At 43.1% G+C, this 25,175-nt stretch overlaps 1 protein-coding gene across 3 annotated transcripts in view; it reads right to left on the bottom strand.

Moving 5' to 3' along the window:
- LOC126184691 (endothelin-converting enzyme homolog) overlaps nucleotides 1-25,175 on the bottom strand; it is a 416,586-nt gene that overhangs the window by 138,424 nt on the left and 252,987 nt on the right. For all 3 annotated transcript variants that reach the window (XM_049927185.1, XM_049927186.1, XM_049927188.1), the window contains exon 4: nucleotides 7,932-8,141. In XM_049927185.1, coding sequence (XP_049783142.1) covers nucleotides 7,932-8,141 — 210 coding nt within the window. The remainder of the gene's footprint in view (nucleotides 1-7,931; nucleotides 8,142-25,175) is intronic.

Genomic DNA, 25,175 nt, shown 5'->3' with positions numbered 1-25,175 from the left:
GTACTGGATCAGGATTCAGACCCAAGTACTTACCTTTGGAGGAGACCTAGAGAAGATTGCAGTCTTGAGAAAAGGAACGAAATGATTGAACTATACTGTTTCGAGAGATTCAGATCCTCGAAAGAGGAGATACGAATTCGAATCACAGTCCAGCACCAAATTTTTCATCGTCTCTAGTTCAATCAAGTACAAGTAATGTAAGAGCCCTGTTCCTTTAAATGGCTATCGGTTCATCAAATAAAGTAAAATTTTCTAATGTAAGTAAGTTTACCATGATTTCCGCTATGTCATTTCCCAACGTAAACCGGCTCTGCCCAGTTGGTAATGAAGGAACGTGATGTTTAATGCAGATTCTGGATTATAACGTCTTTCTCTTGATTTTACCAGGGCTAAAGTAAATCTATTTGTGCCTCTTAAAAGTAAATGCCTGAACCGACGCATTGCACCTGTGATAGTTCGTTCCGCCAGACCATCGTGGCCACATTTCCCAGCCCCAGGAGTGTGCTGTAACAGATGATTTGCTTAGTTTAACAAAATTAGTCACGGTGGAAAAAACGCGAGTCTATTAAATGGTTAAGTAGAATCAAGTTTCTGAAGCGGAGATTATGCTATTCTCATGTCAGCAGGATATAAAGACTCTTCTAGGCATCATAGGCTCGATATGAAGCCATTTTGAAATTTTCACAAATTGAGCAAATTTCTTAGTTCGAGAAAATCCACTGGGAAGTGTGAAGTTACCGGATAATTCGATTATTACCGTCATTATTACTATCATTTTCTTCAAACCGCTGCTGGAACACTGTACTTGAAGATCATTTGATACCTTTTGGTCACTATAGAAGTAGTCTCCCAAGAACAGGTTCTTTCCCTGCCTACGGAATCCTTTTCATGTTAATATCAAACATCAGTAATTACTCGTAGATTACGTTAAACCTAAAGTAACTGATTAAGACGCTACTTGATAACAAAAATTGCATGCATTGTATACACACAGAAATTACTGTTACAGTGTACTTATGGAGCCCAATGAGTGAATTGCGTATTTTCCGGTGAGAAAGAGCACTGGCAAACAGTCTTCGCTACATTAGGTTACTTAATCTGGTGTCACTCTGAGCTAGAATTTATGGTCAGCGACTAAGTGTAAGATCAATGAGTCGGATGCGAGTTTTGAAACTGTGAAATACTTTCCATTATAGAAGTGAATATTAAATTTGAACTAATATTGCGAAAAGTTTGTACTTGGATAGCTTAGAATTAAAATCTTTCTGTTTACTGCAAAGGAAAACAATTGATTTTCTAAAACATTGTCTGTCATACACAACTTGAAACAGTCAAGCTGACCAAATCATATGGAAGAACTGACAGTGACGTGTATCGGAAGGCAGTAAGATCTCTTGCCTTTTGGTTTGGCAGTACTCGATAGCCATTTTTAGGCGCAAGTAAATGAAGAAAGGCAGCGCGTTTTTGTTATCAAGTAACGTCTTAATCAATTACTTTAGTTTTAATGTAATCTACGAGTAATTGCTGATGTTTGATATTAACTTGAAAAGGATTCCGTAGACAGGGAAAGAACCGTGTTGGTTTCGTATCTCCGTCACAGAACTTCACATCATGCACTTCATCTTTAAATGCATGCACTCTTTGTTACTTCAGTATACATGTATATCAGACAACTTTCGTGGTTAGTTAACAGGGACGAAAGGGTCTTGATAGAAGTCCCGGTTTATTACAAAAACTGTCGTCTTTTATTTTCACGTTTAGATTTGGTTACTGGTATTAGCAAATATTTCGGTAATTCATGACTCTTCATGGCTAGTCATCAATATAATACGATTAGATTAGATTACATTAGATTAATTCTTGTTTCATAGATCATGAATACGATATTTCGTAATGATGTGGAACGTGTCATTTTAAGGAAAGATTTCTTTACATACCATGATTCAATTTCTTTACAATGTTTTTACTCTCTTTCTCTCTCATTCTTTTTGATTTTTATCCCTCTCTCTCTCTCTTTCTCTCTCTCTTTCTGTCTCTCTGTCAGACACACACACACACACACACACACACACACACACACACACACACACACACACATTCTTTTTTTTATTTTTATTTGTTTGTTGTGCTCGACTATCGGCGAGGCACGAAAACGTCTGTGAATGAGTTTCTTAGTTTTGAGTACACTTACGAAAAAAATATAAAAACAACTATGAGAGTTACTGATTTATGATGCTTAGTTTGCAGTCAGTTCTGAGTATTATTAGTAACTACGCTCCAGTCCCTAAACCTAGTTACAGAAATGCGAATCAGATGAATTACGTGTTCCAGGTCGTTGCAGCCGCGACTTGGAGACACCGGCTATGGCCACTTCCCAGCCCGCTGTAAGATCACATCGGTTCGTCTTCTTCCTGCTGGTATTCGATTCTACACAGAGTACGCGAAAGAACTTGCCCCCCTTCTAACAGCCGTGTACCGCAAGTCTCTAGAGGAACGAAAGGTTCCAAATGATTGGAAAAGAGCACAGGTAGTCCCAGTCTTCAAGAAGGGTCGTCGAGCAGATGCGCAAAACTATAGACCTATATCTCTGACGTCGATCTGTTGTAGAATTTTAGAACATGTTTTTTGCTCGAGTATCATGTCGTTTTTGGAAACCCAGAATCTACTATGTAGGAATCAACATGGATTCCGGAAACAGCGATCGTGTGAGACCCAACTCGCTTTATTTGTTCATGAGACCCAGAAAATATTAGATACAGGCTCCCAGGTAGATGCTATTTTTCTTGACTTCCGGAAGGCGTTCGATACAGTTCCGCACTGTCGCCTGATAAACAAAGTAAGAGCCTACGGAATATCAAACCAGCTGTGTGGCTGGATTGAAGAGTTTTTAGCAAACAGAACACAGCATGTTGTTATCAATGGAGAGACGTTTACAGACGTTAAAGTAACCTGTGGCGTGCCACAGGGGAGTGTTATGGGACCATTGCTTTTCACAATATATATAAATGACCTAGTAGATAGTGTCGGAAGTTCCATGTGGCTTTTCGCGGATGATGCTGTAGTAGACAGAGAAGTTGCAGCATTAGAAAATTGTAGCGAAATGCAGGAAGATCTGCAGCGGATAGGCACTTGGTGCAGGGAGTGGCAACTGACCCTTAACATAGACAAATGTAATGTATTGCGAAAACATAGAAAGAAGGATCCTTTATTGTATGATTATATGATAGCGGAACAAACACTGCTAGCAGTTACTTCTGTAAAATATCGAGGAGTATGCGTGCGGAACGATTTGAAGTGGAATGATCATATAAAATTAATTGTTGGTAAGGCGGGTACCAGGTTGAGATTCATTGGGAGAGTCCTTAGAAAATGTAGTCCATCAACAAAGGAGGTGGCTTACAAAACACTCGTTCGACCTATACTTGAGTATTGCTCATCAGTGTGGGATCCGTACCGGATCGGGTTGACGGAGGAGATAGAGAAGATCCAAAGAAGAGCGGCGCGTTTCGTCACAGGGTTATTTGGTAACCGTGATAGCGTTACGGAGATGTTTAACAAACTCAAGTGGCAGACTCTGCAAGAGAGGCGCTCTGCATCGCGGTGTAGCTTGCTCGCCAGGTTTCGTGAGGGTGCGTTTCTGGATGAGGTATCGAATATATTGCTTCCCGCTACTTATACCTCCCGAGGAGATCACGAATGTAAAATTAGAGAGATCAGAGCGAGCACGGAGGCTTTCAGACAGTCGTTCTTCCCGCGAACCATACGCGACTGGAACAGGAAAGGGAGGTAATGACAGTGGCACGTAAAGTGCCCTCTGCCACACACCGTTGGGTGGCTTGCGGAGTATAAATGTAGATGTAGATATATTGTAACTGAGATCTGGCAACAAGGCAATGTATGTTTGGCAACTCTGTGATCGACGAGTTACTTCCTGGTGTGCACGGAATTAAGCCTCAAAGTTCACATGATTTTACCTATTTCCATTGAATAATCTGAGTTATTATCGCTTTAGGTGTAACAAAAGATTCTAATTTTACGGTTTTCAGCCCAGGAAAGTCGTTGCACGTGGAAATCGCAACTAATCTTGTCCTTCAAATAGCGGTTTAGGAGTTCTAGCCACTATTGGTCTCGTAAGAGGAAGCAAAGAGACATGCTTCTTTGCCAGCTCTGTGGTAACGTGCTGACCTGTAAAAAGGCGTCTGTTATGGTTCGCAGTTCCAGTCTCACTGAGTGTAGCGTTTTTATCCCTTCTGTGAATGAGCTACAAGCAGTCAGATCAAACATCACTAATGAAAACTCAAGAAAATACTTTCGGCTCATGGTGAAAAACTTTCAATGCTGCACAACAGGTAACGCCTCTTTCCGCTGCTGACAAGCAAATTTTGGGTTTCTAGGAATACATAACTTTATTTAGGAAATGCCACATTTGCATACATCTTGAGTATGACACAGCATACCAATTAAACACAGACCCAATCAAAATCTAAGTGAGTAGTATTTTACCAATTCGTGACGATAGAGGCACGCTTGTGTTCAGATACTCAGTTTTATTAAAACAGACTTTCGTCGTAAGGTTATCGTGGGTAGTTTTATTTCATTTTTCATACTACAGTTCACAATTTTCGTAAGGTTTCCTTTAACGTTCTTAAAACAATAGTAAACATGGGAGAGAAATTAATGATCAACGATATATGCGAATTCTCTATCTATAACAGTCTGAAAATGCACATGCAGTTTATTGATTACATGCATGTAGAAAACTTGTTCTGAGTTAAAGATCTCAAACAAGATTTGAAGAAGAATAAAATGCCACTACCAGACGACAGCTAATGTAGAAAATACTTTTCCGACGTATTTTGGCATGATGCGCTCTACCCATACATAATACAAAAGTTTCGAAATGCATCTATGTCTGTTAAACCTGAAATGAACAAAATGTTACAAAATTTAGTCCTTTTTCCACATACGACTATTTTGGTTTGAGAAGTGAATTGAATTATGTTACAAATTCCATTAGATTGATTACTTTAGCAGACAGCAGGACTGCGTTTAAAAAAATACAGCAGTGAATGTACTCGAACTCGCGACATCTTAATCACCGTGCGCGATACTTACTATTACGCTACTATCTGACACGTTGCTGGAACAGCTCCAGAAGTCCACAAGAATTCTTCCACAACTTCTGCATACCACAGCACTGCGTGATAATGCAAATGGCCGGGTCTAGACTTCTGGGAGAAACAGTTGCACCTTTTCTTTTGTACTGCATGACGTTTTCAACAAACAGATAGCACAATAGAGTAGCTCAAGTGGAAAGGAACACTTCCAATTTAAATTTCTGCATCCTACACTGTTGGCAGTTCTGTGTTGTTGGCAGTTACGTGATCACCAAAATAAAGTTGAATGTATGCACTGGGTAGCCGAGGCAGCTAGTTCATGGTGATGTGGTCAAGCAAGTAAATGAATTTACTGAACATGCAGCAAATTGATACAGGGAGCCTGTGTGTCAGAATTCTCAGTCAATGTAGCACAACGGCGTTACGATAGAAAAATCAGCCACTGAAAAGAGGATTTGCTGATCTGTTCGGCAGATGATAGGTTCATGTATCTATGGTGTGGGTTCGGTTCCAACTTCGGTCAGTGATTTTAGATAGGGAGAGACAGATTCAATTCTCTTTTGGCTACACCAAGTGAAGAAGATATAATTGCATTGTTGTCTAAAATTCACATTAAAAAGGATATTCCTTCTCTACCAAGTAGACGTTAGGTTGAGCCACAATAAAGTCTGGAGAGGCGACATGTAGAAACTCTATCACCAGTAACCCTTCTTATTCTAGTTACTTATTTCTAGTGCCAAAACAAACGCTATGTCGGCTCACAGGACACTTATTCCATTTTTTATCTGATCTTCTGTATGTCGATAAAATTGGTTCTGAACTGGGAATGCAACTCAGACCGCCCTTAACGCGGAATTTGTTCCCTTCGTGACAATACAACTCGGCTAGAATTTGTTGTTTGTTCAAAGCTGCAGATTCCTTAACATCTCCACATATTGCACTTGAATGGGTTCGAATTCTGGCCCGGCACTAAAGATATCATTATGTATTATCAAGATCTACCATGAGAACACCTATCTGCTTGTGATAATAATTTCGATGTTTAATGTATTTTCCTTCGTTGTCAACACAAACGATATTTGACGTTTTTGACTCCCAGTGAGACACAGAACTATTTACGAGATCACTGTAATTTCAAGGATGTTATTCCGAGATGCTGGTGGAGAAAAATTCGGTAGCTGACGTCTCTTTATGTGTAGTCAACAACGATATGTGAGGAGCTCTATTCCCAGTGAGCAGTGAACTCTTCGTCATATTATTTCTCGTTCAAACATGCTCACATGTCGCTGCTGATGCAACAAACCCATATTTAACGTACGTTTTCTCTAGAATATAACAGTGATAGGTGCCGGGTTGGAGTTCTGGGAAGGAAAAATTTAATGTTTCGTCTCGTCATTTCAGTTAAAACATCTAGCTACTGCCGAGAAAAGGCGATATGTCACAGTTGATTGTGCTTCGATATCTATCTTATTAGGTTCTGGGTTGGAATCCCTGTCCAACACAAAGCTTTATCTCACGGCAATTCAAGTAAGCTACTTGTTAAGAAGCGATATTTAACATCTCTCGTAGTTCGTTAACAGGGACAATAGGTGCTGGGTAGGAATTCGCGTCCGTTAAAAATGTTTGCGTTATGTAATTTAAAGTTGGTATTTGCTAATTGATACTGTCTAAGGCGAGGTATATCACTCTCTGTATGCATGATCAGGAATGACTGTTAGTTTCCGTCAGTCACGAAATCTTTGCTTAGTCTGCATGACCTGGGTTTGAATCCATGTGCAGAACGAGACGGTTCATCGTGTCATTTGAAGTTCATACACATTCTCAACTAGCTGCTCGTGAATAACTTAAATTTTTAATCTCATTTTGTGTTAAATAATAAGTACGGTATGTTACTTTGAAGAGGATATCATGAATACAACGAACTTATTACGTGCATTACCTATCTGACCTAATAATGAGAGTGGTAACACTTCAGGTATGTCATTTATTGTAATAAATGTGAGCTTACAAGCCTTAAGGACAGTCTTATCTGTGATAAGGTGTTCCCTGATATTTGTAGTATCGTAGTATTACTTTACATCTTGAGTTACTGCGATACAGAGTAGTGTTTTCTAGTGGTGACTTGTTGGAACCATTTTCAATAGGTAAACGACTGTACCAAGGAGCTATTAGAGGACGTGCTAGACAGCTGCGTTATGTGGGTTGCATGCGAATCAGGCGAAATGCAATGCAGGTCGTTCGGATACTTTTGAGCATGACTGTACAATGGATTTGAACTTTGTCCACTGATCCTCAACACTATCTGTATTTGAGCTAAAACTTTTGTGCTGAGCCGTCCAGTACTCTGAAATCTGCTTTTTGTCACTTTTGCTAAACAGATAAATCTTCCTATCTTTTTCAATATTTCAATCAATGCCAATCCGAATATCTGCTTGCATATGGATCACAAGTAAGCAACGCGTTATTGACTTGCCCAGTTTAAGCTCTTTCTCTTAAATAAATCATCCAGTTTTTTTTGAAATTGTAATCATTTGTTTGTCTGTACAAGTACACCACATCTACCGATTTCTGTCCAATTCGGGTAATTCCTTCGTGGTGAGTCCTCTTTTTATGTCCTTGCGTGTACGTACAATAAGAAAACCCTCGGTACTTGCTATCCTTCCTCGTGTTGCAATTTTAATGGCCAGCAGTGTATTTAGCATTCATATGGCTAAAGAGAATTGATCTATAACGTTTTAGAGATTTAAAAATGTTGATGTCTCCAACTTCGCACTTGTAATAAACCTGGTTAGAATTTTTTGGTTGATAGCTTACCTAGTACGTTCTTGATGACGAGCTGGTTCTGCTGCTCGAGCTTGACGAAGGTGCCCCACATGGACTTGCTGTCGGGGATGGGGTTGGCGCGCACCCAACCGCCGCACGCGTACTGGTAGAAGTCGGTGCACGGGTCCGCCGTCTCGTCCATCAGGCTCAGCACCGACGCCGCCGCCGTCACGCACGACATGGTCACGCAGTACGCTTCCTCTGTCAACAATCGGAAAACGCTGAGTTTCTCCATTCGCTGGAATGGCAACATTTGAGAGCTGTAAATTACTTAAAATCGTTAAGTTTGAGATTACAACTGTGCACTAATGGTCAACACATTTTAACGCCGCAAGGTAATCATCGTAAAGGCATAGAACTACCGCTATACGTGAATAGTAACACTATAAATAATTAATTAAATAGTCAGACTAATACAGGTACATCAATACATAAATAACTGCCTTTGTAACGATACTCGCAGCTGCAATAAATCTTTTTCACTCCAAAGTATTAATTTAGAGTGGCGTTTCATAAGATTTCGAAACTAATAGTAACTTCTGGCGCATGTAGACGGCATGGAACGAGTCACAGTGGAGGGCATGTAATTGTGGACAGTAGACTAGTGTTCCGGCTTTGCCGTTACGTGGTACATAGTAGGGTGTGGTACTTTTTGTCCTGCATAAAATGAGGCGTAAAGTCGGTGTGACCGAGCAGGAAATATGTGTCATTGCCCTATGGTGCACTAGAGCTCATCCTCTAAAGAAAGGGTCGGAGTTCATAGTAGCATAAGTGGTGGTAGTAGTAGTTGTAGTAGTAGTAGTAATAGTAGTAAGTGTTGTTGTTGATCTTCATTTCTCATGCACAGATAGACAGAACCTCATACTAAATAAACTATATAATGAATTTCATCAATTAGAGAAATAAATTAATGAAATTGATAAATTTTCAAAAATATGTTCCAAAATGAACGGTAACCTGAAAGTGTGTGGGACGTAGCGCCTTGAATCGTACCTATATAAGTCGGACGACAGCTGTTAGCTTCATACAGACGATGTGTCACAACTTTTGTAACTTATGTGCATTCCGATCCAGCAGCAGTTCAAAAATAGTGACGGCTGTGGCCGAAACGTGTTAGCATCTTACTCACTATGAAATCTTAACAAGGGAAACTCCTCACCGCTTCCCCCTCAGATTTAGTGATAAGATGGTCCAGTGGATAGCCCGTCAAGACCTGAACACAGATGAAGCATGAAAACAGGAAGAAGGTGTATTGTGTATTATGATAAAAAAGAAGCAAAATAGAAACAGTGTACGGTCGAAGGTCAAGGAGAGCAACATCGAAAGATCGTCAATAACAGCGGCGTCCTGGGTGTGTGATCAAGGTGTTGGGTTACGAAGCACAAGATCCGTGTTCACATCACTCTCGTGCCCCACTTTGTTTTTAATCACAAAATTACAAACTGCCCCTGTGATCACTGACGTATCTGTTTGCTGTATTCAAAGTTGTGTCTGAGTCGTCGTATAACATACGTTTGCAACAGCGGGAGTGACGAAGGAACCTCCAGACGTAATATCTCCTATTTGTTCTATACAAGTACCACATATTATGACTCTTGCGTTCCGTTTTGCAAGTTTGACTCTTGAAGTCCTTTGTTGTAACATAGTTCACACCCGCTTATTTCTTGTTTTCATTTCTGTGAGAGGTCTATGCATCACCTCGCTTGCTCTCACTATTTATCGCATTTACTTGCGACAGTAGTGTATTTTTACCACATGACTCATATTTTGTAACCAATGTGCAGTATCACAATTGCCAAGACTACAGAAGGAGAACAGACACGTCAATGACCGGGCGGAAAGTTCATAATTTTGTGGAGAAAACAAAATGGTGCAAAGGGAGATCTGAACACGGATTTCCCGTTTTATAGTCCAACATCGTGACCACCCAACGACGACGTCGAAGGTCTTACAATGCGCTCGGTGTTGCACATCTTGAGCTTTGACCGCTCACCGTTTATATTTTGCTTCTATTTTCCTGTTTTCGTGCCTGATCTGTGTTCAGTTTTTGACAAGCTATCCACTGAGCCATTTTACCGCTAAATGTGAGGGGTGTGCGCTGAGGAGTTTCCCTTGTATGTAGTCAAAACCATGTATTTGGAAATGAAACTATATTACGTTTTTTATCAATTATTGTTGATTTAATATGTTTAGTTATTAGTGTGAATGAAAGTGCGAATGCCAGGTAATATAATAAATGAATATTTTGATGACAATTAACTGAGGAAAAGGTACTGTTGCAGACGTATTTGTACAGAGAGAGTGAATCATAAGCTCAGCGGAAATTTGTGAAGTGTAATTCGCCAGTTTATGGCATGAGGAAAGAAGAAACATTTTACGACAATTCAGTTGTCTATAGAGGCTTTTATTTTGATATGGAGAAGAGAGCACATTCGCGCGCGTTTTGTGAGCTAAAGAATTGCTTTCTGGAGTCTACGTTCAGTTCGAAGCTCAGACACCATAACGATCGGACGAGTGTATCAGGAGCTCTGAGTATATGTAATAATTTTGAGTAATTAGCGTTTAAATTGACCGTTGAGTGCCATGAAGTAATCGCGGGCAGTAATAAAGACGAAGGCGCGAAATTCTGGCTTTAATATGCGAGCTGTGGCTTTTGAACTAACTAAATTCCGCGTGGAGGATTGTGCAAGTTGGGACCGAGAACTACATGGTCAAATGGCTCGAGTTGCGAAATATTTGAGCGTGCATTCTGTTACAGACAGGCCGTTCTGTAATTTTTCCGGTAACAGGTTCGGTAAATACTATAAGCTGGCTGAATAAGAGTGACCGTGATGGCGAAACTATAAGTTCTAATTTGCACGGATTTGGCGGTTTTTTGTAACAAAGAAGCGTGAATATAGTTCAAATTTCATTCAAAGACTTGACTTTTAATCAGTCGCTCAGTTTACCTGATAAAGGAAAACTTGACGCGCCCTTTAGAATCGTGTGACGCTACTAGTTCTAGTACAGCTTCTCCAGTAGGGAAACATTATTCGTCTCCTAACAGGACAAGCGCGTGGATTGGACTGCAGAAGAAGGTATAACCGAAGGTTGAGTGGACATTTTCTGTGGGACGAACACATAACCGCGTCGTTGCAAGCAGGCCAAAGTCATGATACGAAAAACACCTGCAAAACATCGCAGAACCATCTCCAGCCTAAACTGCATCCCCCATTCACTGTGGGCTCAACTCCTCATTGGGCCGTCGATGCATTCGACGCCTTGCATCAATTGAAAATCGTCAAAACCGCAACTCCTGGGGCCACACTACATGGCTCCAGTCAACTATTGTCTACTTTCTGCGTTGTTTTGCCCAATGAAGACGCGCACGTTTATGTGCTGCTATAAGCAATGACGTATTGCGAGGTACGCTACAAGAAATATGCATTGCATACAATCCCTTCGCAACGATCGCTTGGAAACTGGTTGAGATAGTCCTGCATTCAATTACAGTTGCAATTCTGCTCGGGTTGGAAACCGACTGCCATTGAGAAGGCGTGACACTTCACTCCAGTCCCTGTCGGTTGGGATCCTTTTACGCCCACTGTTCTTACGCCGTGGTACAGGGCTGCGAGTGGTACACCAGTCCTAGACTCGCTGGACAGTCCTCATTGGTATAACAACTAGTCAAGTAAATCATTAAACTTGTGTCTACAGGTACGCCCGAAGTCGACAGTTTTCTGCCATTCCGTGGCGTCTCCACGTCGATTCATCTTACTGTGCTAATCCCATACAACCGACTGGCAAGTACTTCACTGCCATGACTTTAATCAGTGACGGATGGTCACATGACCGCATGGCACTAGTTCATACCTATCTACAGCGTTCCAAAGCGACGAGTGCGCTCTTTTAAAGGCATGACTAACATTTCTTTACTGCTCACGGGGAGAACACAGCAAGTGCTATGACCCGATTTCTCAGAAACTTCGCTCAGTGGAAGAGGGGTCCAAATAAGCGAACACGTGTCTCGGCTTGTCCGACTGTTTCTGAGAAAACGACCGTCAAAGTTTTCGACGTAATGTAGATGTCCTTTAACGCGTGACAAGCCTAGCCCAACTAGTGGCACAGTGGCTACCGTCGCAGCCTCTCACTTTTGCATCCCGTGTCCGAAACCCAGTTATTGCTCTTATTTATTTCATTTATTTATTTTTTTCATTTATCTACCCATCGCTATAGAAGATTACTACGCAGATGTTTTCCAATGTATACTGAAATAGCGTTGTCCTTAGGTGAATGGAAAAATTATTTGAAATTGCTCTCAATGAAATTCCTGTTCATAATCAATAGCAAACGCCAGTTTTCGGAAAAGTTGTCTGTTATGCTTGGTCTGCCCCGAAACTATTGCCAAAGTGATAAATCTATAGCAGTGATGTCGAGGATTCTTTCCCGAGTGTGGTAAACCCAAGAAATGTCGGTGTTGCAAACTTGCCTTGGCGCGATGCTTGTGGTGTTCGGAATTTTAATTATCGGTGTCATCCAAGGGATTGCGCCAAATCTTCCTGAAGAAAAAACGTAAGAATGAAATATAAGAATTGATATAAAAGCTAAAAATTAAAATATGAGAATTTAAAAAGATTGTAAGCCCTGAATATACCATACACACACATATATATTCAATAATAAATGAATGATACATATTGTGAAACCCAGTTATAATTTTACAATTAATTTAACTCTCTTGTATCTCCTAATTTGATAAGAAACATTCGTATAGTAGATAAATGAAAATAAAATAAAAACAATATTCGAATTTCGAACATGAGACGCAAAAGTGAAAGGCTGCGACGCTATTCACTATGTGAGCTTCTCGTGCGCTGAAATGCATCTGAATTACGTCGAAAACCTTCGCGGTGGTTTTTTCAGCAGCAGTCGAGTATCTGCGCATAAACCGAAAACCGTATTCGCATATTTAGACCCCTCTTCCACTGAGCGAAGTTTCTGAGAAATCGTGTTATGGCACTTACAGTATTCACCTCGTGAGCGTAACTTGGCATACTATGGCGTCTGTACTGCATTTTAATGTGAATGGAGTGAAGAAAACATACGAAGGAGCTGAAAATCTCGGCGCAGGGAACACGTACGTCTGTGCCTCTCTGAAACGCTCTATATCGAGAGAACAGTGGTTCAAATTCGAATCCTGTTTTAGATATACCATGGTTTCCGTTAATAGCTTATGATGCGGGAAGAAGCGTTTACTTTGAAACGGAGTAAAATCCATTTCTTTCCACATTTCAGAGAGAATTATATCCAATGACTAGGGGTTGCTATGGCCGAGCGGTTCTAGGCGCTTCAGTCCAGAACCGCGCTGCTGCTACGGTCGCAGGTTAGAATCCTCCTTCGGGCATGGATGTGTGTGTTACGTTAGTTAGGTTTAAGTAGTTCTAAGTCTAGGGGACTGATGACCTCAGATGCTAAGTCCCATAGTGCTTAGAGCCATTTGAACCATTTGAACTAGAGGTTACAGCCCACATAGTAAACACGACCACAGAGGGAAGAAGGCTAAAGATGGAATTTCTCATAGAGCGCTTAAGAAACGAAGCGTTCTAGGCGCTTGCAAAATGGCGCTGGCTAACTCCTTCTTCAGGAAGGACAGTCAGAGCAGTACGCATTACTTAGGCCTATATAGCTAACGACAATCGGTTGTAGAATTATAGAACGTTTATATGCATCACACATTATAACGTTTTGGAAACGACTTATCCTGTAGAAACCACCATGGATTTCGGTATACTACACTAGTGCGCAAAACGTACGGACGAAAGTAACTTCCACAGAATGTGTCACTATCAACTAACATACCTCGTTCAAACGTGGACCATACATAGCAGTAACTGTTATAGTATAGTACAGTACAGAAGGTATATGAAATAAATACGCAATGAGACGAACAGAAATGACATGCTTATTCAAAGAAAATAATTACTGAAGTCACCGTGATTTATGAAGGTCCTCTGGACATTACAAAAGGTTGGACACGATTCTTAATAGGATGTGTGATCATCACGCACGGCAGTGCGTGCTCTGCAACGTGCTCCCATGCTGGCCACAAGTTTAATAAGGAGTTCTTGTGGTAGGGTGTTCCATTCCTGCACCAGCGCGGCTGACGACTGCTGGGTGCCAGAATGAGATTTTCACTCTGCAGCGGAGTGTGCGCTGATATGAAACTTCCTGGCAGATTGAAACTGTTCGCCGGACCGAGACTCGAACTCGGGACATTTGCCCTTCGCGGGCAAGTGCTCTACCAACTGAGCTATCCAAGCACTGCTCACGAGCCGTCCTCACAGCTTCAATTCTGCCAGTATCTCGTCTCCTACCTTACAAACTTCACAGAAGCTCTTCTGCGAATCTTACAGAACTAGCACTCCTTGAAGAAAGGATATTGCAGAGACATGGCTTAGCCACAGCCTGGGGGACGTTTCCAGAATGAGATTTTCACTCTGCAGCGGAGTGTGCGCTGATATGAAACTTCCTGGCAGATTAAAACTGTGTGCCGGACCGAGACTCGAACTCGGGACCTTTACCTTTCGCGGGAAAGTGCTCTACCAACTAAGCTACCCAAGCACGACTCACGACCCGTCCTCACAGCTTCAATTCTGCCAGTACCTTGTCTCCTACCTTCCGAACTTCCCAGAAGCCCTTCTGCGAACACAGTTTTAATCTGCCAGGAAGTTTCAACTGCTGGGTGGTCATTTGTGCGTGTGGATGTGCTGCAATCCGTCTCCCCAACGCACAGCATAGTGCGCGATCGGATTTAAATCATGGGAACGGATAGGCCAGTTCCAAGAGCTCCTCCACCTTCGTAGTTTGATGGGGTCGCATAGTGTCATCCATAAAAATGAATGCACCCCTGAAAAGACGCACATGTGGAATAAAGTTGATCGGTGATTGTACCGTGATCAAAGATTCAAAGAAAAGTTGTTACGGCCATGCATCATTATGCCTCCTCACACCATAACACCTGGACCACCAAAATTATGTTCGACATGTTCCTGGATGCATTTAGGTTTCCCAGCTCTCACCATATGAAGGTACGACAGTCTGGTCGTCAGGGAGAGAGACTACCCCGTTGCAGTTGACGTGCCACTGTTGAGTATAATATTGTATGCCTTGCAGTCCTGTTTAATGGGGTTCCAGTTGCAACCGCTGTTTGATGTTAGTCCCTTATTGCCTGTTGCACATTGTAGCTGTAGTTGACCGTATTCGACCCCCTTCTCTCCTTCTGGGGCAGTGTCTGTGGTTCGGAACGCTTCTCATGCGCTTGAAACAGGGCTGTGTGCGATACCAAACTCCTGGACTACGCTCGTCACACTTCATTCTTCTTCCAGTTTCCCGATGATTCTTCCTCGGATGAAGTCATCGAAATGTTGTCTCCGTACTATGTTATAATGAAGAATAGTACCATAGTGCACCGTAACTACTCGCTGACACACACTGTCTTTTCCCGTTCCTTCAACTGCCTCCTGTTGTGGGGATAGCCACATTTGGCGCTATAATCACGCTGACGTCACACCATGCTTTCTGTGCCCAACTGAGAGACCTCCGTCGACATGCTTCCGAACTTTCATTCATGTCCACCGAGATATTAATATGTTTCTTTACTTTATATATCTCGTCCTTAAGAGCATTTATACGTGCTGTCTTATCATAGTACAGGTCGACAAGTATACAGAAGACATGGCTCAGGTTTTAGCTGAACACTTCTTTACTATTACTACGTCATCCAGACGAACTCCCGCTTTTCAGGTGTTCCGTAGGACTGCAGAGATGAGGAAGCTCAATTTCTTCTCGCATAATGAGGACGTCTACAATCTTCCGTTCTCAATGTGGGAACTGGAATCAGCTTTGTCTGCAGCCAGAGACACTGCTCCAGGACCTGATGAGATCTATTATACCATGCTTTGTCATCTGTATCCCGAAGTGAAAGAACACATCCTCTCTTCTTTCAATCAGATCTTGTGTGATGGACAGTACCCCACGACTTGAAAGGAGGCAATAGTAATTCCATTCTGGAAACCGGGCAAGGACCATAGCGCCCCTAACAGTTATCGAAGTGTCGCCCTTAGCAGTTGTATGGGTGGGACTCTCGAACGCATGGTCAACCGCCGCCTCGTCTGGCTGCTCGATTCCCGAGAACGGCTGACCCGCTCCCAGTGCCGTTTCAGGCGCAACCGTTCCACCCTTGACAACTTAATTCTACTGGAGACAGCGATACAGGAGTCCTTCTTACGCCGAAACCATTTGGTTTGTTTGTTTCTTGACCTCTATAAAAGCATATGACACTACTTGGAGGTACAACATACTTCGCCAACTTCATGAATTCGGACTATGTGGACGCCTGCCGCTTCGTATCCAATCCTTTCTCGAGGACCGGCGTTTTCATTATCGCACTGGCGATGCCATGTCTCATTGCTATGTTCAGCAGAATGGGGTGCCCCAGGGCAGTGTCCTCAATGTCGCATTGTTTGCCATCGCTATCAATGTCATTTCCTCCGCAGTCAGGAGCCCAGTCCAATTCTCTTTGTTTGTGAATAACTTTGCAATCTTCTACTCTTCCTCTGACCATTAAGAGGCTGGAAACCTGTACCCGGACAACTGCTTTTCGGTTCTCACCAAAGAAGACTACATGTGTCAATTTTAACCGTGCTCGTCGGAGTTTTAACCAACGAGTGCTCACAATGGGGGACAATATTTTACGTTTACAAGACACTGTGCACTTTTTGGGTTTATTATTTTACTCGAAATTAACTTGCCTCCCACACCTGAAAGACCTACGAATTAAGGGCTTCCAGTCAGTGAATATTTTGAAATGCCTTGGCGGGAAAACATGGGGAGCTGACAGATCCCGTCTCCTGCAGTTTTATAGGTCATTTGTTCGATGACGCTTGTAAGGTGGCAAATTTTAGCACCTTACATGATATTTATTCAGACAATAATATGACAAAAATGGTTCAAATGGCTCTGATCTCTATGGGACTTAACTTCTAAGGTCATCAGTCCCCTAGAGCATAGAACTACTTAAACCTAACTAACCTAAGGACAGCACACACATCCATGCCCGAGGCAGGATTCGAACCTGCGACCGTAGCGGTCGTGCGGTTCCAGACTGTAGCGCCTAGAACCGCTCGGCCACTCCGGCCGGCAATATATGACAAATACCACGCGGATAGAGATAGCCATTTGACAGAACGATACTAATATCAACATATCAAGGTTAATACTGGTACGTAAGATTTTAGAATCGTGCATATTATCATTGGGAAGGTGGTTTGGACGGACACAGGAAAGAGTTGTTTGTGATGTCGAACAAGCGAGGTGGCCGGCAGCTGGCCGGTGCTTCACACGGAGGCTGCTTTGTCGGTTAAGTGGCACTTGTGACCACAGGGGGTATTGGGGGAGCCTGAGACCTCACAGGTGAAAGAAGAGGAAGGGGGCGTACGTGCGAGACAGAGAGCGAATGTTGCGGCAAAGTTTGGTGGCAACAAGAACCGCGCGAAAACTCAGAGTCCTGATTGGCCAAAAAAACGCGTATGGATACATGTACGAGGAACGGTATAGTTTGGCGGAAACAAGATAAGGACTCTGGTGTCGACGGTGGTGCGAGGCGGACGCTGAGGGTCTGCTCCGCAAGAGCTCTCACAGGGGAAAGGCGACATCACGCTGGTGCCACGGACGACTGTCATAATCTACGTTCGAAATTATGGTGATATTAGAGCAAACAGCTGGCAGAATAGGGCACTGTAACTGAAATTGCGTACGCGTTCCACTAGCTCTTTGATTGAGCTCTCTAATTCTGTGTCCGTCTAGGCGGAACTTCAGTAAAACCACTTGCGTGGCCAGTATTAACCTACGTAAGTTAGGGAAAGGGACGATTAGTGATAGAGTCTCCATTGTGGCAATGGTAGGATAGTTAATTTAAGGAATTAATTTGATTGTAATGTTTTAGGTTAGGAATTTGCTCATCCTACTTTTAATGAATAAATGTACGATTTAATAACAGACCATAAATCAAAGCTTTATCATTTATGTAGGTAGCAAACTACTGATAGAATAATAGTTTTATTAATAAAATATATTATCATATTAATTCAATGCAAACGATACTGGGGGTATATTCGCGCATTGAAACAGAGCTGAGGTCAGGTAGCAGTAATGAAACAAGAAGTTTCAAAGTCATTATACCCCTGTACGTTGCACGCTTAGATTATGGCAGCGTGGTCTACGGATCGGCCCGTCCTTCTTACCTCAGGATGTTAGACGCTGTCCACAATGAGGACATTCGGATATCAGCTGGAGCCTTTCGGACCAGCCTAGTTCCGAGTCTGTGTGCAGAGAGGCTGGTGAACCACCACTCTCGATTCGGCCACGTATCCTTTTGGCTCGACAGCCGCTGAAAATCTCAGCGTCACCTCAGTCATTGGCATTTAGTTCAGTGGTCCAGCCGGCCGCGGTGGTCTAGCGGTTCTAGACGCTCAGTCCGGAACCGCGCGACTGCTACGGTCGCAGGTTCGAATCCTGCCTCGGGCATGGATGTGCGTGATGTCCTTAGGTTAGTTAGGTTTAAGTAGTTCTAAGTCTAGGGGACTGATGACCACAGATGTTAAGTCCCATAGTGCTCAGAGCCATTCAGTGGTCCAACCCACATTTGAACGACTGTTCAGGAATCCGATCCAAACGACCAAGCAATTTGGTATACGTGCTACAGACTGTCTCAATGATCTGGATCTCTCAGACACCCAGGGATGGAACGCACTGCCGCCTTGGCGTCTTCAGAGGCCCAAAGTGATTTTAAGCTTGACACAGTACAAGAAAACTTGCACCCCAGAATTTGTTTCTACAATTTTGTTTTCGTTTATTTTAAGTATGTACCACAGTTTTATTGTTATTTCTTCAGATGGATCCCAGCAGGAAAATGCTCTCGGTTGTTCTACTGTTTTCCCTGATAGGGTTTTTAAAGTGCGTCTTACAGAACAATTTACAAATTATAATGCGGAGTTATATGGCATTCTGATGGCACTGGAGAGCGTTCAGAGACATCACTGTACAAGGTTTCTTGTCTGTTCCGACTCTCTTAGTTCACTGCAAGTACTTCACCAAATGCATCCAGTAGACCCGCTGATTCAGCTCATCCATGACTCCTTACAGTGGCTCCAACACCACGGCAAGGAGCTTATCTTTTGCTGGGTACCTGGCCACATTGAGATACAGGTCAACGACATGGCCGACAAAGACGCCAAGGAAGCATGTTGGGATAGTGCTGTCCATCAATGTCGCATCCCGTTTCACGCCATCATCTCATTTTCTGACACATGCATCGTGCGTCAGTGTGAGACTGAATGGTTGCAGGTGACAGACAACAAACTACGGTCGCTCAAGTCGATCACAAAGGCTTGGAGGACTTCATGTCAGCCTCGCCGCTGGAAGTAGGTTTTGCTTACCAGACTGCGCATCGGGCAAAGCCCTTTCACATATGGCTTCCTCCTCCGGCGGGAGGATCCACCATTCTGTGAAGTTTGTGGCGTGCCGCTCTCAGTTCAGCATATTGTGGCTACGTGTGTCCTGTATACTGATATTAGGGCAGCCCTCAGTCTCACTGGAGATCTGCCCACCATCCTCGCAGATACCGATACCAATGTTACACGGGTGGTGAAATTTTGTGAACTGTCAGGCCTCATCCCTACATTAAAGGGGAAGGGCGGCAGTCTTTAAAACATCCGCATGTGGGGACAGCCTTCGTCCCCACCCATGAGACTTGCATGTTGACTTTTCGTCAGGGCGCTGATGACCATGATGTCGAGAGCTCCCCTCAACCCAAATCATCTTCATGATCATCATCGACAAGTGTAATACGCCTAATGTTCTTTGTTCGAAAAATTTTAATGTTTATGAGCAACGGAATTTTTATGTCAGTCCGTTTTATTGGATCTGACTGCGCTTTTGCATGGAATCTGACTGTGAGGAGAGTTATGTAGAGATTCTGCGATATGGACACCACACTGACATTCCCAAGTCTAGAAATGGTGTCTTCTTCGTCTGACGAATTATGCTGCAAAGCCTACAATAAAAACCCTTTTCTTTGTTACCTTGATATGAGGTTTCACTTCACAAGAGTGCGTTGATCCTTTCTTGAGGTAGATTTGTAGGTAAATGATTCATTCAGATACGACAGACCTACACTCATTCCTTTTGCATTATCATTTACACCCTGCGCAAAACTGTCAAAGGGTCACTATTTAGAAACACTGTAATTGTCTCCCATTGCTACGCATAAGTTTGAAATTTGGCTTAAGGTGCCCACAACCTTCCTCTGTAATGGTGAAAAAGCATGGCGCCCCGTGACGTCATCGTCGGCCTTGGCAATGTTTCGAGCAGTAAGTTGTCGAGGCAAGCGAGAAACAACGCCAGAGCTCAGAAGTTCGCGTGAGGAGCAATATGGGTTAATGATATCAGATTGGCATCAAATTTCACCACAATTCTGCTCAACGCCACCATGGACGTGTCATGATGGGAAGGTCGTCACATCCCCTCTTACCAACATTTCACGCCTTCTTTTGAGGCCTCCGCGATGGAGGTCGGAACCCCGATGCCCAGCGTTGAAATCACTCGGCTTTCTTATGGATGGCCGAGGAAAACATTTGAGACACACAACCGCTCAGAATCGACACGGAGAGGCCCCAGGAGGTTATATAAAGGGCGTCAATGAAACCACTCCTTCCCTTGGGGCGCTGATTCCCACACATTTCGTGCTTGAAAACGACATTTTCCAGAACGATTAGCAACGGAACGCCGTCTAACAACGTTCGACAGAGTTGAGACCCCGCGCCCCGCTCCTGGGGCAAGATTCAATCCTTCTCTAAAAACATCGCGGGGTAGCGACCCATTGAACGTGATCTACCCTCTTCGGAGTCTAGTGCTGCCATATTGTTTGCTTTGGTATACAGGATGGAACCACTAGCGACCGTTCAAAACCATTCGACGACATCTGAATCTGATCTGAACCAGCAAAGAGTGTTAATGCTTCTTTAGTACTCCTACTTCACGCCCTCTTGCCACATCATCAGGGTGGATGTTAGTGGGGGTCCAATATTGACACATGCATGAATAAAACGACAAAGGGTCCCTCTAAGACTCCCCAGTCCGGCAACACACACAGTGCCACCCGTGCACCGTTGTTGAGCACTTTTAAAACGTGTCGGTACAGACGCTTCGCCACCCATTCAGCTAAGTGGCGCTCCAAAAAAAATGGCTCTGAGCACTATGGGACTTAACATCTATGGTCATCAGTCCCCTAGAACTACTTAAACCTAACTAACCTAAGGACATCACACAACACCCAGTCATCACGAGGCAGTGAAAATCCCTGACCCCGTCGGGAATCGAACCCGAGGACCCGGGCGCGGGAAGCAAGAACGCTACCGCACGACCACGAGCTGCGGACTAATGGCGCTCCATCGCTGCACTAGTGCCTGGGGGCTGGCAACCCCTTCGACGCCCCTTAGATTCCACGTGTTCACTCACGGCGTCCGGCACTAGTCTGTGCTCAGTTTTGCCCTCAACTCTCGTCAGTAACTCCTCTCCAGACAGAACTGCCCTTGCTCAAATGACTCTGAGCACTATGGGACTTAACATCTGAGGTCATCAGTCCCCTAGAACTTAGAACTACGTAAACCTAACTAACCTAAGGACATCACACACATCCATGCCCGAGGCAGGATTCGAACCTGCGAGCGTAGCGGTCGCGCGGTTCTCGACTGAAGCGTCTAGAACTGCCCTTCTTGACGTCTCCCTCCAGGGGTACATTTTCCCAGCTAACGTCATGGTCTTCCATCCCTACGCCATTTCTCATGATTTCCACTTATTGTGGTGTTAAAAACTTATGGATGAAAGTAACTTTCGTATCTTGTGTCGCTGCCACGAAATATAGCTCGATGAAACCTGTACCACACATAGAAAGAACTGCCGCAGTGCAGTCCAGAATATTCGACAATGCTGGACATACCTTATTTCGATAGGTGGGAACATGTAATGCACCCAGGAACATTGTCGAAAATGATAATTTTGGTGGTCTAGGTGTTGTGGTTCGGGGAGGCATAATGTCGCATTGGTATACCTACGTTCTTACCCCACGTGCGTCATTTCTGGGGCCCATTCGTTCCTGACTTCATATATATGGATCAAAACGCGAGACCACATCGAACTTCACAGTTGGAGGAGGTCATGGAACGAGAGGATATCCGATGACTGGACTAGTCTGCCCGTTACGCCAACTCAAATCCATCGAGCACGTATGGGATACACTGGGGAGACGTATTGCAGCCCCAATGGCCACCCAGCAGTTGTCATCTGCGCTGGTGGAGGAATGGAACACCCTACCACTAAAGCTCCTTATCAGTGTTGTGCCGGAATGGGAGCACGTTGCAGAGCATACATTGCCCTCTGTGGTGATCACATACCCTATCAAGAACTACATCCCACCTTTTTTAATGTCCACAGGACCATTATAAATCGCGATGAATTCAGTGTAATTATTTTCTTTGAATAAACATGTCATTTATGTTCATCTCATTGAATATTTCTTTTAATTATCTTGTGTACTATACTATAGCAGTTTTTTTCTACGCATTATATGATCCAAGCTTCATCGAGGTGTGTTAGTTTACGTGATACGTCATGCGAAAGTTACTTTCGTCCGTAAGTTTTGCACACGAGTGTATTACAACGTATGTCTTCACAGGATTTAACAATTAAAGTAATATTGTTTCAATAATTTCGCCAATAATTTCGTTTTCTGAATGGTATTTTCTCCTAATTAAAGTGCTTCGTAATCTGGGGTTTGAGTTCAGGGTTAGTTCACGTGCTACTTTACACATACAAAGTTTAACTGTTTGTCGGTGACTGAAATGGAAGGTTAGATAGGAGGTTTCCTGAGGTATGGTCACCTACCACCACAAAAATTAATGTTATGGAACTGAGCTCATTCTGTTCGACCATTAGATCCAGAAGGAACTGCGCAGATAGCGGCGCCCTCTTTAATACAACGCTCATTGACCTTTGGAAGATATAACGCGCAGCTGTGCACTGTCACCTGTCGATCATGATGTTTTCATACATCACGAGTTCATTATAAACGGTGCAAAAACTCGGTCAAGACAAGGATGGGGAACATCCCGTCATTCGTGCTGATCGATTTATGGAAACCACGGGAAGCCTAAACCTTAGTGGTCATACGGGGATCAGAATCCCTATACAGAGTCTTCTTCAATTTGAGATCAGTGTCTCCCCTGTCCACCAACTGCCAATGTAGGAAATTACGTCTCCTCAGACAGTGAGGCTCCAAGAAATATCTTCCCTGGAGTGAATTCCAAAGCCTCGCCTACCATTACAGCCTCAGTAAATGTTTTCACAGTACGTAGCTGAGAGATTAACGCGATACTAATATTAACTTAAGACTTAAAGCACAGCGATAAGCCACTGGGGTACGATATTTTTGTACAACAGCTGCTACTGGCAGCCCGCTGTGCATCATACCTCCGAGATTGAGTTATGCATTGATTTTCTTAGTTTAACGAGTTCCGCACCGACTAATTCTTAATAAAATTTGTTAATGGGGTGAAATATATAAAGTGTTAATTTTCATTCTAACAAATAGTAATCGGGTTGCCCAAATTTTGAGTTATCCGACAATGGAGTTGGTCTATTCAAGTGCAAATTCCGAAAAAAGTAACAATAATAATAGCGAGAAAGCCTTAACTGCAGTAAGAAATTAAAGCGAAAGAGAAGTTGAAACAATATTATAGTCTTTCATTTCTTTCCATCCCGTTGTTTCCACTTCCTTAGTAAGGCTTTGCTAAATTAACATGGGACTTTTACAAAAATTGAGCCTACTTTCAGCATGACTTCATTTTTATTTTGTTAGAAGTAGGCAAGAAGGAGAGAATGCAAAACTGGGTGGCACGTAACTCAGTGATGCCACAAGACGAAATTTTCCCCTTAAGATTAACATAGAATTAGGGAATGTTCGTTAATGCCTAAAGGAGGAACTGCTTACGATGGCTTTCTTATGAACAGTGCACATGATATACAATGAACTCGGATTTAAGCCAGCGTGGAAACACGACTCCTGAATATGCATCTAAAGACAAAAGCTTCAATTTATATGCGTAAATGCGCATGCGCATGTGTGTGTGTGTGTGTGTGTGTGTGTGTGTGTGTGTGTATGTATGTGCGTGTGTGTGTTCTACAATAGTTGATGCACTATGCACAACGAATTGAAAATTAAGCATCGGCTTTTAAAACCAACGGTAGCAAATTCTCTTAAGATCTGGCTGACCTTGCTTCTAGTCCATTTAATTTTAAATATCATCAGGGTAAATATTCATAAACCGCGGACTACTTAATAATTATAAGGGCTTATCCAAAAGGAATGTTGTAAACTGTTTACGGAACGAGTATCTTTCATTTATAAAACGAAGCTACAAAACTGTAATGCGGAATTAATCATCCGTTGTATGCGTATCATACGACAATGTTGAAGAACTTCTGTATTTTGGAATGTCCGCTTATCGTTTGATGATATCTTTAGTTCACATAATTTTGGAAATGCCAATATGTAAGATATGGTGCATTAACTGAGTGGCGAACGTGCATAATTTCTAAGCAATTTTCGGTTATGAAAATATATAGTGTCCCCCCAAAAAAACGACAGCCCAAATATCTGTTTATGTGCAGCTGTACATGTTAGCATTGTCCACCTCCATAGCTCAGTGGTCACCACGTCAATTCGATTTGAAGAGGACCCGGGTTCGATCCCGGTACCGCGACGGAATTTTTCGTTGGTGAGAGTACTGGACCGCCGCGCACTTAGCCTTGTGAGGCCAACCGGAAAACTACTTGAATGAGAAGTAGCAGTTCCAAGGTCAGGAAAGTCGACAACGGCCTGGAGAAGGATGTGCTGGTCCCAGGCCCCTGCATACCGCATCAGATGACGCCAGGATGAAACGGCGGTCGGTCGGTACGGCTTGGTCCATCAAGGCCAGAACGAGGAGCTTTGCTTTCATTTCAGCAACAATTCTTGGACAATATTCCATAGGAAGAAACAATTCTTCGCCAATATTCTGTAAGAAGACTTCCAACATTTTATCTACACTACGCAAATTACAGTATAATGCGAATTAGAGGGACCTTTTATGTAGCATTCAG

The sequence above is a fragment of the Schistocerca cancellata genome, chromosome 4, assembly GCF_023864275.1.
Source record: "Schistocerca cancellata isolate TAMUIC-IGC-003103 chromosome 4, iqSchCanc2.1, whole genome shotgun sequence".
NCBI classification, from domain to species: domain Eukaryota; kingdom Metazoa; phylum Arthropoda; class Insecta; order Orthoptera; family Acrididae; genus Schistocerca; species Schistocerca cancellata.
Note: the sequence above shows the minus strand (reverse complement) of the source record. Positions and strands in the feature narration are given on the sequence as shown.